A 17,735-nucleotide genomic window follows, 5' to 3' on the forward strand; every position below is an offset into this window, starting at 1 on the left:
TGACCCTCAAATTCCATAAATGAAGGGTTCCTATTTCACAGGGGCTGGTGAAGACACATAAGGAGATGAAGCAGGTCATGTGTCTGACAGGTAATAGGTACTCGACAGATGTTAGCTGCTACAATTAGCTTTAGAAAAAAAGGCGGCTGGGTGCAGTGGCTCACACCTGTAATCCTAGCACTCTGGGAGGCTGAGGCGGGAGGATCACTTGAGGTCAGGTGTTCGAGCCCAGCCTGAGCAAGAGTGAGACCCCGTCTGAGCAAGAGTGAGACCCCGTCTCTACTAAAAATAGAAAAATTAGCCTGGCATGGTGGCGCATGCCTGTAGTCCCAGCTACTCGGGAGGCTGAGGCAGGAGGATTGCTTGAGCCCAGGAGCTTGAGGTCGCTGTGATCTAGGCTGACACCACAGCACTCTAGCCTGGGTGACAGAGTGAGACTGTGTCTCCAAAAAAAAAAAAAAAAAAGAGAGAAAGAGAAAAAAGGCAAGACACAGAGGATTATGGTTCTTTCTTTAAGACAAAGATGGAATCTGGGTGAGTGAGAGTATGTGAGTGAGTGTGTGTGTGTGTTTGCATGCCTAGGAAAATGCCTGGAGGGCGGTGCACCAAATTGTTATTTTTATGTTAAAAATAGTGCTTATTTTTCAGGAGGGATTGGGGGTGAGGAAGAATGAATGGAGGAATACTTCCCTCTTTGTAATTTAATCACTTCTATACTGGTTGAATGTTTTTAATTAAAAAAGCAATCAATAACAATTTAAAAACATGGTATCAACAAAAATGTGAATGAATAGAGATAGCACCATTGTGGAGAAGGAATGTGTCAGGACAGGGGCTAGGAAACAGGAGCCACAGGTGGATACAGACAGAGGGATGGCAGAGGAAAGAGGGCTGGCCTTTGAGCTTCGTTAAGGGGCCACAGTGGGCCCTGACCATCTCTGCTCCTTGAAACTCAGAGGCAGCATTCAGGGACTATGTTCATGATTGAATGAATGAATGACATAAACGGGGGCATGGCTATGAGAGTGACCTAGAGAAACAGCAAATAGAGGCCCAAAGACAGATGACCAGAAAGACAGACTGCCAGAAAGTTAAGAAAGCCAGAGAAGCAGATGATGGAAATGCAAAATGGTGCAGCCACTGTGGAAAACGGTACGGCAGCTCCTCAAAAACTTAAGCATAGAATCACCACATGGCCCAGCACTTCCACTTGTAGGTATACACCCAAAAGAATTGAAAGCAGGGACGTCAACAGTTACTTGTACACCTATCTTCACAGCAGCATTATTCACAATAGTCCCAAAATGGAAACAACCCAAATGAATAAATAAAATGTGGTATATACATATAATGGAATATTATTCAAGCCTTAAAAAGCAAAGAGATTCTGACACATGCTATTACTACAACACAGGTGAACCTTGAAGACATTATGCTAAGTGACGAATGATTCCATTTACATGAGGTACCTAGAAAAGTCCAATTCATAGAGACAGAAAGGAGATTGGTGGGTGCCAGGAGCTGGGGGAGCAGGGAACGGGGAGTTATTGTTTTGGGGGGCAGAGTTTCAGTTTTGCAAAAGAGTCCTGCGGCTGGATGGATGGTGGTGACAGCTGTGCAACAGTAACAATGTACCTAACGTCACTGAACTGTACACTTCAACGCGGTTAAAATGGTGTATTTTATGTCATGTGTATTTTACCACAATAAAAAAAGACAGAGAAGCAGAGAGTCAGTATGAGAGAGAGGAAGACTGAGACGGAAGAGATAAAATAGGAAGGAGGAAGAGACCCCAGGGTCAGGAGCGGAAGGCGCGGAAGCTGACGAGGCTGCGAGGCTGCGGCTCACCTGCTCCTTGGTGCGGCCTTCGCGCTCCCGGATGTGGGTGGTCACGATGCGCTCCATCTCCTCCCGCAGCCGCGGGTACTGCTGGAGCTGAGGGGAGGCAGAGAGCCACGTACGCGGGGGCTCGGGCGGCAGCACCCAAGCCCGCCAGAGCCCAGGGAGCCGGGGGCGCGGGGAGGGAGGCGCACACAGAAGGCCCACGGTCCCAGGACGCCCACGGCACCAAGCCTCGGCCTCCGCTTTCCCCCAAGTGTGGGTTCCAAATGGCAACTCCAGACCCTCTTCGCTGGCCTACCTGGGCAACTTCGGGGGAAAGGGGCGCTCCCCATGGGAGAAACCACGGCCCTCCTGCCCCGCGGCCGCCATCGTCGCGGCAGCCATCTTGGGAGCGGACCTAGGTCGGTCCCGCGTTTGTCGCTCCCGAGGCCTTTCCCTGCCCCGCAGGGCTACCCATTGCCTTCCTAAAGGCTTGGAGGGACAGCCAGATGGGGAATAAGGTAGGGAACAGCGTCCAGATTCCCATCTGGGAGGAATCGGGGGAGGGCAGGGCCCAAGGTGCCCGTTGGCCTCCTGAGTCAGGCTGGGAACAGGCAATGCTCCTTGTCAGAGCCGGGGTGCGGGGGGAGGGTGGGGGCTCGGGGAGGAAACCAGCGGTCATACCAAAGGACATGCGAGAGCCACAGGCACAGGCATGCGAGGGTGGGGGGCATGCGGAGGTGGGGTGCCAGCAGCATGAGCAGTACCCCGCGGGGGCCTGGCTGGGCCTGGCCCTCTTGGTAGAATCCACCCAGTTCCGCCTCCCTTTCCATGCCGGCCTGGCGCCATCATCCCCAGCCACATCTGCCCCAGCTCTGAGCTGGCTGGCCAAGCTGTCTCTCCCCCATTCCCTCAGGTGCTCAGCAGCACCCATTTCCCACTTCTTATTAACTGAGGCTGAATGGGCAGGTGCTCCAGACCCTTCCCCCTCTGCCTGTGAATCGTGCCCTCAGCCTGCCCCAACTGCCCAAGAGCTGAGTTAGGGGTCTCCCTGGCACCCCGCCTCCCCCAAATCAACTGGGTTGTAATTGCCCCAAAGCCAGGGGCCAGGGCACGGCCAGGCACACTGCCAGTGCTCAAAAAGGGCATGTTGAAGGAATGAGGGAATGAATGAAGGATGAATGTCTTTGCCCTCCTTGCCAGGGTGAGTGGGCATAGGGTCCTCGGCCCCCTGGCTCATGAACAGCTCTTCCTTGGGGAGGGAGACTCACTGAGCTTCTGATGGTGGGAGCCCACCCACAGGGACCCCCCCAGGCCTGTTGGCCAGCCCTCCCCATTTGGTGGCCATATGTGGCCCAGGTGGGGTAACAGGGCAAAGCTAGGAACACTCCTTGTCCCTCTTCCCGTAGGTGGGTCCCCCTATGTGGGAAGAGAGCTAGGGATTGGTGTGCCTGAGTCACAGTGGGTAGTTCTGGGGACAAGACAGAGGCCAAGGAGATTGGGGGGGAGGGGCTCCAGGAGAGGCAGGAGGATGGGGGAGAAAGCAGCACCCTGGATGCCAGCCCAGGAGAGGCAGACACAAGAAATGCTCACATCCCACCCATCCTGTGGCTGGGCCAAGGGTGTGGCTGATGTGGCCAAGCTCAGAGGACCTGGGGAGGGGCAGTCTGAGACCAGGGGCTTAAAAACACCAGCTGGAGGGCCCCAATGGGCCCCACTGCCCGTGAGGCTGCAGGAGGGACTCCCACTCCTTGTAGTCTCCAAGTGTGGGCAGAATTTCGGATGGACAGAGTCACCGCCACCAGCTGCCTCTGGGATGGTCCCAAGCTGCCTCTGGGGTGGTCCCAAGCGCTCCTTCCCAGGGCAGGGTTGGGAGGGTTGGGGGTGGACAGGGAAGGAGGAGGAGGGAGCAATTTGCCAAAGAGCATGACCAATTCTCCCACTAACCGCCTGGCTGTTACATTTCTCAAGTTTTCCACATGTCACACACAGCAAGGCAGCCTCAGCCCCTTTGAGAAGTTCTGTTCCCTTTAAGCATCTTTTTCCATTCTGGCTGCCTCTGAGCATTTCCAGGACTTTTAGCCAGTTTTTAAAATGGAACTTTCCTCTCTCAGTCCTTGGCTGAGGGGGTTGTCAGCCTGGAGCCCACTGGTTTAGTGGTCAGGGACACAGGCCCTGGAGCCACAGGGCCCTGGGTTCTAAGCCAGCCCCTGCCTGCCAACTCTCCTCGGAAAGGCAACTAGAACTCTCTGAGCCTCCGTTTCTCTATGTGTAAAATGGGGTAGTAATGGCGCCCTCCCTCTTAGGGTTGTTGTGAGGATTGAATAGCACCTTCCGTGCCCGACATAAAACCCTAGGTTTCATTCAGAGATAGAAAGTCTAATCTCAGGAGTAGTTTAGAGCTGAACACTTATCAAACCTCTGGCAAAAGTGGCTTGCTAAACTTAGAAAACTTGGGAGAAAAAAAAGACAAAGATGGGTGAGTTTTGCCATGTAAAGAAAAAATACAAGCTATTAAACAAATCAAAAGCCAAAGGTAGTATTTTCCTCCTTTTTGACCAAAGCTTTCCTTTTATTTATTTATTTATTTTTTGGGGGGTGGGGAAATGTCTCCATATGTTGCTCAGGCGGGTCTCGAACTCCTGGCCTCAAGCAATCCTCCCGTCTCTCCCTCCCAAAGTGCTGGGATTACAGGTGTGAACCACCGTGCTGGGCCTAAAGCTTTCCTTTTTAAAGGTTTCGTTGATCCATTTTTCTGCTCACAAAAATCGTACAGACTCACTGTAAAAGATTTGAACATGAGTAAAATTTGTGAAGTAGAAATGAAAAGATTCCTACGTGCCTTGCCGTCTTTTAAAATAATGGTTAGCAATTTGGGGAATATGACTTTGGAACTTTAGCATTCATATATATTATTTTGCCCCCAAATACCATACATTCTTTTCTGAAACTTGCTTTTTTTCCCCTCAGTACTGTGGAGAGACATGTGAACGGAAACAAATCTGTGTTGCCCTTCTAACGGCTGTAGTCTTCTGTGGTCTGTGTGATACGTCACATATTACCCATCCCCTCCTGGTGGATATTTGGGTCGCTTTCAAAATTTTACAATTACTCTTTCCTTTGGAAATGCAATTCGGCAAAGTGTTCTATAGTTTTTACATGTCTATATCTAGTAATCAATCTTCTAGGAATCTACCTTAAGGAAATAATCCTAGGGAAAGAAAAATAAAACTCTTTATCTGCAAAGATGTTCATTGCCAGGTTATTTATAATATTGCAAAATTGGAGACGATATAGAGCTGGGCACTGTGGCTCGTATCCAGCACTTTGGGAGGCAGAAGCTAGAGCATCGCTTGAGGCCAGGAGTTCAAGACCAACCTGGGCAATATAGCAAGACTCCACCTTTACGAAAAATAAAATAAAAAATTAGCTGGGCATGGTGGCATGAGCCTGTAGTTCCAGCTATTCAGGAGGCTGAGGCAGGAAGATTGCTTGAGCTAAGGAGTTTGAGGTTGCTGTGAGCTAGGCTGACACCATGGTACTCTAGCCTGGGCAACAGAGTGAGACTCTGTCTTAAAAAAAAAAAAAAATTTATATGGACTATGTAATAATACCCCCTAAATACATATTATTAACAAAAAAAGCAGGATGCTGATATATTCACAGTGTGATTACCTAGCAAAATAAACAAACCAATGTACAGAAAATAAGATTTGGAAGAATATAAATTGGTGAAAACTTTTTGGAGGCTAATCTTGTAAAAGTTACTAAAACTGTGAATGCTCATATCTTTTGACCATTTTATATCTAAAAATTTGCTCTAAAGAAACAATAGGATAAATACTACGAATATATCTATAAGGATGTTCACCACAGCACTGTCTATAATAGCAAAAGCAAAAAGTTGAAACAACCTAAATGTCTGTCAATAGGACATTGCACATATAAATCATGGCACATGTCTACAGTGGAATATAATTCAGCAGTTAAAGGGCATAAGACTAATCTTTACAGAGCAACATACAAGGATTCCATAACACACCGCTCAGTAAAAAGAATGGAGATGATACTAATCTGGAACTCAAAGTTAAGGCAGATATGTCCCCCTTACCCCCCCGGCATAGGGGAGTTTTTCAGATTCAGTGGAGAGCACCAGGGGCTCCTGTTCAGTCTGCAGGGGGCCGGGGTGGGGGTGGTGGCAGTACTTGAATTCTGGAAAAGCTCCTGTTGGCAATTGATTCCCTTACACTCCCCTGGGAAGAACTGCTTCAAATGACCTGGCTAAAAATCCTCAAAATGCCCAAAAGTAGACGAATAGGGAAAAGGCGTCTAAAAGGTCACAGACAATTCAAGAGAGGCTGGCCCTAACATGCATGGATTATCATAAAATGAGTAATCCAGTATGCTGTGGCAAATTGGTTTTGAGGGACTGGGATAGCTCCCCTGCCCAGGAGGCCCGGACCCCAGACCCCTTCCCTTGACCTTCCTTAATCTGAATCCCACTCTGCTTTTCCTTTCTGAGACTCTGTTTTGCCATCTGTAAAATGGGGATAATAACACTACCCGCTTCTTAGGGTTGTCGAGAGGATTAAGTCACACAGTAAGGGCACGCAGCTTAACCCAGTGCTAAGCACATAGTAGGTACTCAGTAGAGAGCTGGCAACTCCTTATTGTCATCATTGTCGTTCTTATCGATGGAAAGGGGCCACTGAGGATGCCTGGGTTGGAGCAAAGTCCTCTGGCAGGGGTGGGGGCCTGGAGGGATCATGAGTGCGAGTAGACGAAACATAAGCTGGCAGCAGACACGAGGCAAGAATTACCCGGCCAGCGAGGGTCCAGGTGAATGGCCGAGAGGCCGCCAGGCCTGCTCAGCAGATAGTTCTGCCCACAGAAGGCCATGGCCTCGAGGAAGGGAGGGCCGGGCCCAGCCCCGCCCAGGCGGCCGTCATACCTTTTCGCTACACTTTCTGATGGTGGCCGTGAGCTCACTGACTACCATGTCCACACACTTGATACTGGGCTCTTTGAGCTTCTGCACCTGCTTTTTCACTGTGGCTTCAAAAGCGAGGTCAGGTGTGAAGAGGCCCGTCCTGCACCCGGGGAGGAGGTGGGGACAGCCAGGGAGCAGGAGAGGGTGAAAGCCAAGCAGGGCCGGGGCCAGGGGCAGGGATGGCACGGGCATGGGGGAAGAGAAAGAGACACCGACACAGAGAAAGAGAGAACAGAAGATACTGTGAGCGTGGGACTGGGCCCTCCCTGCTGCCACCCAGGGTTGGCACCTCCCAGGTGCTGCCAAGCATCCCCAGAGCTCTGTGGGTATGGCCAGGGTCTGGAGGACCAAGCCCCTGACTGCAGTCCCCAGTCCGTGGCCTGTTAGGAACAGGGCCACACAGCAGGAGGTGGGCGGTGGGCGAGCAAGCGAAGCTTCGTCTTTATTTACAGCTGCTCCCCATCACTCGCCATCCCCCCAACCCCCGTCCATGGAAAAATTGTCTTCCATGAAACCAGTCCCTGGTGCCAAAAAGGTTGGGGACTGCTGCCATACAAGACCACTACTAAGTTGAGATCCTCTCCCCATGGCTGTGCCCCTTCCCACTCCTCAGCTGCACTGAACCTGCCTGCTCTCTCTTTTCCAATGCCATCTTTGTCCATAGCCTTAGGTCCTCCTAAAGAGCTGGCCCAGGCCAGGACAGGCCAGGACCCCACCCACTCATCCTGCTCAATTCTAGGTTTCCCAGTGCCACCTGTGTTTGCTTCATCCTGACTTCAAAGCCCAGCATTATTCCCTACCTCCACCAGGGTTGCTACATCCAGCTGCCCAGGCCATGCACTACACAACTCCAGGGGGCTCCATTCACATAGACCACAGTGCAGACGGTGCCTCCTGGAGTTGCAATGTAGCAGCCTGACCTCCACTCTCCAGCTCCCTGCTCTACTCCTGTCCCTCTCTTTCTCTTCAAGGGGCATCCCTCACCTCTCCTCCAAAGGGGTCTGGTGGAACTGAGCTCCAAAAGACGGAAAGAGAGAGAAGAGGAAAGACAGAAAGAGTGGAGGTGGCGATAGAGGGGGCCAGGGCAGCAGTGGGGAGAGGAAAGGAAAGGAGGCTGGGAGGTGGAATCAAGGAGCACTGTACTTAGAGTCCAAAGCCCTGGCTTTCTAGTAGCAGCTCCGCCACCTCCTAGCTACTGTGACCTCCGGCGAGTCACTTGATTTCCTGAGCTTCAATTTTCATGCTGTGAAATGGGTACTGTCCTCCCTGTCCTTGCTTGGTTCTGTGAGGCTCAGATGACAGCAGATGGGAGAAGGCTCTGTCCCCGGAAGGCCAGATGTGGATGGAAGGGAAGAGGGGGGCCCTGAGTGAGGGTCCTGAGTGAAGGTGGGGTGAGGATGGGGAGGATGAAGGACAGTGGGGAGTCAGGGTGCCTGCTAGTCCTGGTCCTCTGTACCCCTCTGGCCACCCAGGCCCAAAGAGTAGTGCCCAAGAAGGCCCTGTACCTCACCTGTCTCCAGGGCCAGGGTTTCTCCAGTACCCCTCCCTGGAGCTCCCAAAGATGACCCCACCTCTGAGGGCAGGGAGGGGGCTCAGGGTCCCCTCCGGCCCTATTCTCTCTGAGCTGGGGGAGCTCTTGGTGGGCTCTCAGGGTCAACAGCCAGCCATCAGATCTGTCTCACCAATGTCCAAGCCCTTGGTCCCTGGGCCTGGGGGCCGGGGGTGGGTGAGGCCCCCTCAGAAGGTCCCCCTCTCCTGGTCTGTGGTGGCCTGCCTCCCCCACCCGCTGAGGTCTGGACATGCTACCGAGGAGGCAGTCGGGGGCGTGGGGAAGGAGCGCCTGGCAGCAGTGCAGGGCGGGGCGGAGGCGGGGGGCTGGCCTGGGCCGCCAGGTTACCTTCTTGGTGCACTGTCTAACGGTGCTGATTAGCTCCGAGATAACCATGTCCACACACTTGAGACACGGTTCTCGGATCTTCTTCACCTGCTTTTTCACAATGGTCTCAAAGGCCATGTCTGGGGTAAACAGCCCCGTTCTGAACGCCCGGAGCGGGAGAAGGGCACAGTGTCACAGGCCAGTGCCGGCTACGAGTGCCAGGCAGGGCCCCTCCCCAAACCCCTGCACTCTGCCCAAGGGGCCTTCCACTACCGCTCTCTGGGCCTCAGGGTCCCCAGCTGTAAAATGGGAGGGGGGATTCAAATGAGGGGCTTTCAGTCGCTGCTCTTTGGGACAAGACAAGGTCTGCTCGGTCTGATGTATATGTCCTGTTTCCTTGTAAGAGTCTGCACGTATGGAAGCTTCTATGGCCAGAAATGGTTTGAAAATTGCCAAACTGATTCTCCATAAGAGCTTTTCCAGGAATAGAGTATTTTATTTTAAGACTAGGAAGAGATTTTTTTTCCTGTGTATTGGCGAATGCAGTTTTTGGTATGAAAACTCCATGCCAAACCTTAGAATTGAACCTGCATGAAAGCAGGGACATCCTGGTCTCGTTCACTGCCTGGCGAATAGTAGGTGCTTTAAATTTTTCTGCTGAATGAACTTTTTGGATGAACATGTGTAGATCTGAGCGGGGTATAAGCTTTTAAGGACAGAGGCCAATTCCCAATCCTCCCAATCCTGCTCCGCAGGCTTGGGGTTTGCCCAGATGGAGGGAGGTGGGGTGGAATGGGCCGACTTTGGACTAAGGGAAATAGAGTGGGGTCTGGACCGTTGAGAAGCCCTGTTCCATCAAAAAAGGACACAGGCCCTACCCAGTGGTTTGGGCACCTTTGCTCAGCCACCTGGGTGGGACTTGGGGGAGCTGTCTCACCCCAGGGATAGGCACGGGGCCCAGCCCCAAAGGGTGCATCCCTAGCCACCTGTAGCCTGCTCTGCCCAGCTGGGCTAGCCTTCAGGCCCTGCTCCCAGGCACAGCAGAGAAGACCGGCATGTCTCAGGGAGGGGGGTGGCCCAGGCCTCCCATCCAGCATCCCCAGCTGGAGCCTGTCAAGCTGGGGGCCAGAACGTTGGGGTTGAAAGGATTGGGGACCAGGGCTCTCAGGGCCCACTTCACCACTCCCTGTGCCTCTGTGCTAGACCCCCTGCTTCTGGCTTTAGGCCCCCATCCCTGGTCCCAATACGTGCCTAATGCCATGGATATTCTTAATGGCATAGCTGATCTCCCTTCGGAGTTCCTTCTCATCAAACTCCATCTGTGTGGGAAAGCAGAGAAAGGATGGTTAGGGCCTGTCCCTGCTACCTGGGAAGTCAAGACAGTGCCCACCCCACACCTAGGGCCTCCGGGGGGGGTCACATGTCAGAGAGAGTCCTCCTGTCCCCGGGCTCCCTGTCCTACCTTGACCAGCTCAAAGGGGAAGCGCTCATGGAAGATCCGGTTAATGCGGGCTCCCCCGGACAGTTCATAGGTGTCAATCTGATCGCCGGAGCCCTCAATGCGCTTCTCAAAGTCCACCGCAAACTGCTGGACCATCCTGGGGGGAGAGTGGTGTGGCCTGAGGGGCAGGAGCAGCCCAGGGGAGTGGGCCCTGGGAGAGCCCTGGGCTGGGATGGTGCTGAGATGGGGGGGCGGGGAGCCTCACTGCAGCAGGGCCTTGGTCTTGCGAGCCGGGTCATCGGGGCGGAAGTTCTTGTACTCCTCCACCTCCTTCTCGATGGACAGCAGTTGGCTCTGCAGCTTGTTCCGCAGCCCTGGCAGTGTGTCCCGGATGTGGTTCGTCAGTTGCTGAGGGCAAGGGTGAGGAAAGGGTCAAGGCCAGATGCTCAGAGGGCCAGGCAGGGATGGGGTTCCAGGGGTTCCAGGGGCTGTGTGGATGTGGTGAGATGGAAAGCCATGGAGGGCAGCCACAGCACTGACCCCTGCTGCCCCGGTCAGCAGGAGAAAAGCTGGTTCACAGTCGGTGCTCACAGAGGTGTACTAATTGAACTAAGGAGTGCTAACTCAATCTGCAATGGAAGCCAGAGACCTGAATTTGTATTTGCAATTACCTGACCTTTGACTAGTTTAATATTTTTAGAGACCATGAGGGCCAACTCAAATATGTCTGGGGCAGGGGTGGCCAGAGGGCTGCTCCCTTGCACCCTCTGGGTTTAAGGCCGCCCTTAAGGTAATTTTCAAGCTCTGGCACTCACTGTCACTAGGTCCCCACACCCTACCTCCTTGAACCTTCACAATGACCCTGTGAAACAGGGTCTGATCACCATTATCTCTATTTTACAGATGCAGAAAGAGGCTCAGAGAGCCAGAGAGAGTGTCTCAGTCGGGGAGTGACAAAACTGGGATTGGAACCCAGGTCTGTATCACTCCTCACTGCCTCCCTCCCGTCAACACACACACACACACACACACACACACACACACGCCTCAGTTCTAGAAGCCCTACTCCAGACACAGAGACACCCTAGGGAAGCCCCTGGGGTCGCCTGTCAAGGTCTTCATTCCTGGCCCCGAAAGCCAAGCCGTTGTCAGTGTCACCCTCCACAGAAGGTCTTGAGCTTCTCTACATCCCAGGGAGTTCCAGGGCTCGCCTTGCAGGTCCCAGACACAGAAAGGTCAGCAAAGCTCTGCCGCTACCTGGCTGTGGGACTATGGGCAAGTTGCTTTGCTTTTCTGGGTCTCAGTTTGTTCATCTGCATGATGGGGATGCTAACCTCTGCTGGTCACTCTCAAAACACACTTAAATCATTCTGTTCTCATGCTCGCTTTCCCAGGTCCCATCCTGGCCTGGTCCCCTACCTGGTTGAGGACCTTCTGCAGGTAAGGTGTGCCCATGCGGTCAGCCAAGTGGCGGTAGGACGGATGGGAGAGGAAGAATTTGCGTTCAGCGCCCAAGGCGGCCGTGATGTCCTTCTTGCCATCAATATCCTTCTGGCTCCGGTTTACCACCCCAATGTAGCCTGTGGATGGGGTCAAGGTCAGGGGCCACCAACCTCCAGGGAAGGGGGCGCAGGGAAGGGCAGGGCAGTAGGTCAGGGGAGTAGCCTACTTACCCCTGCGCAGGGGGAGCAGCTTGTTCTCCAGCACATCGCGGGCATCTGTGCCCTCGTCCATCAGGTCCAGCTTGGTGATGACCCCGATGGTGCGCTGTCCTGCAGGCACCAGCAAGAGGGCTGTCTACGTCTGCCCCGCTCTCACACGCAGACCCATGCACCCCACTCCCTTGACCCCGCCCCCCTCAGCCCCCTGCCACTCCCTACCCCACTCCTTGCCTCCCCTCTTCTCCCTCATCTGTTCTTGTTCTCCGCAGAGTGGCCAACACTGTTTTTCCGGGATAAGACAAGATCAGGCCTGTACAGGAATGCTATGGCCGTAGATCGACATGATTTTTAAAGGTACAAATCTGATCCCACCACTTGGTGGGGCTCCCCCTCACGCTAAGAATAGACGCCCGGGCCTACCCTGGGGGTCCACCTCCTTGGCGATCTTGAGGGCATCCGAGTTGGCCAGGTCAGAGTTGGCGGGGGACACTGCCAGGATGAGGCAGTTCTCCTTGGTGACGAACTGCATGAGCATGTCCCGGATCTGGAACTCGATGTCAGGAGGTTGGTCCCCCACTGGGACCTTGGTCATTCCGGGCAGGTCCACCAGGGTCAGGTTCAGCACTGGACAGGGCGGCGAGAGGGCGGGCTCAAGGCGAGGGGCGTGGCCATGGGCGGGCGGAGTTAGGAACAGGGCCAGGTTTAGGAAGGGTCTGCGCAGGAGCCGGTTGGCATGTGGGCGGGATCAGGGCAGCGGGCCAGGCTAAGGCGGCAGCCTGTTGGAGGCGTCGCCAGAGGGGGCGGGGCCCCAGGGAGTGGAGCTCAGGGTAGGGTGGCACAGAGGAGGGGGCGCTGTGAGGGTTGAGCCTGCAGGAGGGTGGCCGCGTATGCAGGTGCCAGCGAGGGGGCGTAGCCAAGAGAGGGTCCCGGAGGCCGGGGGCGGGGCCAGGCCTCCTCACCGTGCGGCGAGTAGACGCGGAGGTTGATGGGCACCGGTGAGATGCCCTTGTTGGTGCCGGTTACCCGGTCGGTCTCGGCCTCGATCTCCAGGCGCACCTCCTCGAAGTCGGTGAATTTCTTCCCCTTGCAGTGCAGGAACTCGGCATATTCTGCCCCAGAAGCGAACAGGAGAAGGGGAGTAGCATCATGGGCCGGAAACCTACCAGGGTCCCATCTCCCACCGGTAATAGATCTCCCCAACCCCCAAGCAGAACTACCCACGTCTTCGTTATGTATTTTTATCCCCACTGTCCAGATGGGGAGTCGAGGCCCAAAGTCATACAGCAAGCAAGGCGGGACCTCATCTTGGGGATGGGGGAAGGGCTGAGGAGGGCAGACCCTGCTGCTGGTGGACGAGGGCACCTACCTGTGGTAGCATTGACCAGCTGCAGGACCAGGGGACGTCGGGTAACAATGCCAGATCCTCGAGGCAGGAAGTCCCTGCAATCAGTTGGGGGTCAGAGGAGGATCTAGATCTGAGGGGGTTCTGTCCCAGGAGTATCTGTCCTGCTGGAAGAGGCAGAGCTCCACCAAAAGTGCTGGCCCCACTGCACCTTAGCACAAGGGCTTGAGGTCACTAAGGGGAGATGGCAGCCCAGAAAGGTGGAAAAGACCCTCCCCCAAGTCCCCTGGTCACAGAATTTATGCATCAGAGCTGCCAAGAGACTAGATCAGCAACTCCCCAGATCTCTCTCAGATATGTCCTGTTGGTTCTGAGCCAACAGGAAGTCCCTGCCCCAACCCAGCCACTGCTATTGAGCGTGGGAGAAACTGAGTCATGGGGTGTCCCACATGCATATGTGTCCAGTGGCCTTAGAGTGGATCCTAAGAAACAGCTGTGCCTCCTCCTCTCCCTTCCGCTGTGGGGACGGACAGTGGCTCACTTCCCCTTCCCGGGCCCCATCTGGCTGGGGCTGAGGATGAGGGGGAAGGAGGAGGCAAGGAAAAGAGCTCATGCTTCTTAAGTGCCCACTGCCTGCTAGGCGCTTGGTGGGAGTCTCATGGACCCCATGCAGTAGCCCCATGAGGTAGGTGCTGTTATTATCCCCATTTTACAGATGAGGAAACTGAGGCTCAGAGACATTCAGGTTCACAGCCAGTATCTGGCAGAGCAGACCCTGGACTCAGATCTGTTTGACTCCACAGTGATAGCTCCCTGCCCTTAGCCCTCTGTGGACCCAGCCCCCTGTGAAGGATTGGACTGAGGGGTCCCAAGTCATTCCCTGTCCCCAGACTTGACAGTCTATACCTCAGACATCTGTTTGTGCCAGTGTCAACCTCAGCTTCCTTTTGGCTGACCGTTGCAGTGCTAGTTCTCTCTGTCTAGTCGGCTCTTCTCATCCACCTCCCCTGGCCCCCTCCCCCAGGCTGGCACAGCCTGAGGGTGGAGGCCTCTCCAGTAATCAGGCTGTCGGAATTGGCAGTCATGGGATCCCCAGGGCCCAGGAAAGGAGGGAGTGGGCCAGAGCCCAAGTGACCATAGAGACCCAGCCAGCTGCCTTGTCCATGGAGAGGCACATGGAGACCCCGGGAGGGGAAAAGACACACTCAGGCTCATACAGGGCTCGGACAGAGCCAGAGGCTGAACGTAGGTCTCCTGCCCCAGCCCAGAGCCTGACTTGGCCTCATGAAGTCTTCCTGTACCCCAGAGTCAGGGGCAAAGGGTCCTGGGGACAACAGACTAGGCCCAGAGCTTCTACGTTCAAGGCCTCCTCCTGGGGCCTCCCCCCAACTCCCCGCCATGCAGAGAGCAGAGGCTACTGGGGAGGAGTCAGTCCTGTGCTTATTAATCATGTCTGCGTGCCAGGCAAGTGTTTCTCGTTCTTGCCAGACTGTGAGCTTCAGGAGGGAAGGACCGGCTTCTTTCTGTCTACCTCTGTGTCCCCGTGCCCAGGACAGGACTCAGCACATAAGAGGTGCTCAATTAATTCTGATTGAACCCCCAAGTCCTCAAAACAGTGCTGTGATATAGAAATGATCGTTTTACAGATGAAGCTGAGGCTCTGAGAGGTGAAGTAACTCACTCAAAGTCATACCAAGGTCATAGCACCGAGCAGGGATTCAAACCCCAGTGCTTCTTGGACCCCCCGCCTAGGAACTTCCCCATCCAACTGTGCCACCTCAAACTCTAGGAGCCAGACTTGGCTTTTATGTAATTCAATTAAATTCAGTCTGTGCCAGGCCCTGTGCTGGGCCGTGGGGATGGTAGAGGATGAGTCAGACAGTTCCCCACCCCGAGGAGCTCAGCGTGGCAGGAGAGACAGACGAGTAAACAGATAATGCAATGCAGTGTGGTGTGTGCTAGAACAGAGGTGTGCCAGGCAGCACAGCACTGTGGGGAGGGAGGACTTCCTGTCTCTCTCTCACCCATCCTTTACTCAGCGACTCATGTGGGGGTGTGACCCCCCAGTCCCCCAGTTTTGGGGGTCCCCCAGGGCTATGGAAATAGGACATCTGTTCTCACAGAGGCTGGGGTTGGTGTGGGGGCTAGGGTCCACCCTCTTCCCCACCAGCTCCTCACCCAGCAATACCATGGCAACTATTGTTGCCATGGAAACTGTGGGAGGGGCTGGGAAGGATGGGACTCCCCACAGAGAGCCCCCACACAGACACATGGACTTTCCCTGGAGTTCTTCCCTGAGAGGCCTCCCCCTGAGCAGATGGGCCCAGCCAGCCCTGGTGGGCCTTAGGGGTGGAGGTGGCACATCTCTGAGATGCCACATAGAGGGTGTGGGGAGCCCAGGGCCCAGCTGGGGAGGGCAGTGGGTAGGCAGGGGCCTGGGCCAGCCCACCCCAAGCCACTGCCCCCTGGCACTGCTTAAAGGACAAGTAGCTTCTGGGAAGCTGAGATCAGACGGCAGGGCTATGTCTGGGGACTGAGCCCCTTCTTAGACCAAGATCTCTTGGGATGCCCCGGTGGGGAGGTGCCCCATCTCTGCATGGCCCCTGTTCTCAAAGTGAAGCCCTCACACGGCCCACATCAGAACTCTCCAAGCAGCTTGCTAAGACTCACATTCCCAGCCATGCTGGGTTAGAATCTCAAGGCGGAGGTAGGGGAGAGGCAGAATCTGGATTTTAAACATGATCCCTAGGTGATTTTCATGTCCCCTTTCAAGTTGAAGGAGCACTGGCTCAGTGGTTAGGAGCCAGTACCAGGCAGAGGCCCTGGGTTCAAATCCTACATCCGTCCTTCCCCAGCCTGGTGCCCTTGGCCAGATTGCTTCATTCTCTGGGCCTCAAAGTCCTCAGCTGTAAATGAGTGTTATATTAACTGGGTGTCATATATTACCAAGTGTGGCTGTAAGAGGCTTCATGGAGACTTTTCAGGGAAAAAGCTGAGCCCATGCCTGGCACATAGCAGGTGCTCGGCCATACTGGCAGGAAGGAGCACGGCTCAGCAGCTCCACGGCTCTTTCCTTTCACCTGGACACACTGTCCCACCTCAGCACTCTGTTAGAGGGCCCCCTGGGCACCCCTCCCAGCAGGGATTTGGGCTGGATCCAGCCTCCAGCTCCTGCTTAGGGAGGACAGAACAGGTGCCCAGAGAAAAGTGTCGGGCCCACCAGCCTGGGCGGCTGTGTGCCACGCCCGTGTGGGAGGCAGGGATGGTGGCATGCCAGCGCTCCCCGCTCATTTGGAGCAGATGGTGGTTTCCCAGGGAGGCCTTGCCTGGCCATCTGCAGAGGCACCTTCAAACCTGAAGCACAGGGAAGATGAAATAAACACCGCCCAGGATCTCCAAACGCCGATGCTCCCTGAATTGGCACTGTCACCCCCAGAGGGGTCTGGAGAAACTGCACCAAAGGGCTAACATGACCCCCACCCCTACTCTAGGACCCCAGATTTGGGGCCAGAGCTCAGGGACTCCAGTTCCCAGGCCCCGCTGACCGCAAACAGTGCCAGGAAGTAACATGCTTGATTCGGCATGTACCCAGTGGTGGCCACTCTTCTAAGTTCTGTTTGCTGGGCTCTGGGGTCAGACAGGCCCGGCATTGAATGTCAGAGCTGCCACTTGGGAGCTGTGTGGCTGTGGACAAATGACCACACCTCTCTGAGCCTCAGTTTCTACAACAGTAAAATGGGTTGCTGTGAGGCTTATTTGAACAGATGCCTGAACAAATGGTGGCTATTATAATGGGATTATAAAAACTAGTGGCTCTTGAGCATGCTGAGAACACAGGCTGGACTTCCACAACCACAGCGCCCCACGCAGTAGCGACGGAGTGGGAAGGTGGAGGCTGGCCGGAAGAGTTGGGGGTGGGGGAGGATATTTCCAGCCAAATCTTGCCCCTGGAAGCAGAAGGCAAGGGGGCAGGGCGGGCTCTGAGGTGCCCTCTGAAGCAGGGAACTGAGGGGGCAAGGGAGGGGCTGGGCCAAGAAACACAGTTGGGAGGAGGTGAGTCTGCCCCGGGCAACAAGTCCGTCTCTGTTCCACTGCCCCAGGAGGCCCTAGGCGGGCCCACGTCACAACTCATGAATTTCAAGCTGAGGTTTGAACACTGCAGGGCAGTTCTGGCCCTGGTTTTCCTTGATGTTTTGATGATCCTGAGAGTGGGGACTGGGCTGGGCCTGTTTTCCACCAGATCCCAGCACCCAGTTTGTAAGGGGCTCTCAAGACACCCCTGCTGACCAAGAGAATGATGTGAAGACGAGCTCTTCCAGTTTCCCCACCATCAGCCTCATCGTACAGGGTGGAAACCGAGGCACAAAGAGGGGAAGAGTCTTGCCCAAGGTCATGGTGCAAGTTGGTGACAGGGTAGGACTGGTACACAGGACTCGTGATTGAGTCAGTGCTCTGTCCACGGCAAGCATTTTCCCTGCTAGGGAGAGATTACCATCTTCCCTTCCTCCTCTTCCTTCCATCTGTCCTGCTTTCTTCTTTCCCTCTCTTCCTCCTTTCTTCCTTCCAAGGGTTGATGACTTTACATTTTCAAAATGGAAATAGAT

General features: G+C 54.7%; 1 protein-coding gene across 8 annotated transcripts in view; it reads right to left on the minus strand.

Annotated features, from left to right (window-relative positions):
- Positions 1-17,735, minus strand: part of DNM1 (dynamin 1) — a 43,731-nt gene that overhangs the window by 16,378 nt on the left and 9,618 nt on the right. For 5 of the 8 annotated variants that reach the window (XM_012639769.1, XM_012639771.1, XM_012639774.1 and 2 more), the window contains exons 2-11: positions 13,156-13,229; positions 12,749-12,898; positions 12,210-12,413; positions 11,802-11,900; positions 11,548-11,708; positions 10,394-10,536; positions 10,150-10,285; positions 9,939-10,006; positions 8,709-8,847; positions 1,849-1,935 (exon numbers count right to left, since the gene is read on the minus strand). In XM_012639769.1, coding sequence (XP_012495223.1) covers positions 1,849-1,935; positions 8,709-8,847; positions 9,939-10,006; positions 10,150-10,285; positions 10,394-10,536; positions 11,548-11,708; positions 11,802-11,900; positions 12,210-12,413; positions 12,749-12,898; positions 13,156-13,229 — 1,261 coding nt within the window. Of the gene's footprint in view, positions 1-1,848; positions 1,936-6,772; positions 6,912-8,708; positions 8,848-9,938; positions 10,007-10,149; positions 10,286-10,393; positions 10,537-11,547; positions 11,709-11,801; positions 11,901-12,209; positions 12,414-12,748; positions 12,899-13,155; positions 13,230-17,735 lie in introns of all 8 variants that reach the window. The other 3 variants (XM_012639770.1, XM_012639772.1, XM_012639773.1) reach the window with 1 other exon arrangement.

The sequence above is a fragment of the Propithecus coquereli genome, unplaced genomic scaffold, assembly GCF_000956105.1.
Source record: "Propithecus coquereli isolate 6110/MARCELLA unplaced genomic scaffold, Pcoq_1.0 Scaffold142, whole genome shotgun sequence".
In the NCBI taxonomy this organism is placed as follows: domain Eukaryota; kingdom Metazoa; phylum Chordata; class Mammalia; order Primates; family Indriidae; genus Propithecus; species Propithecus coquereli.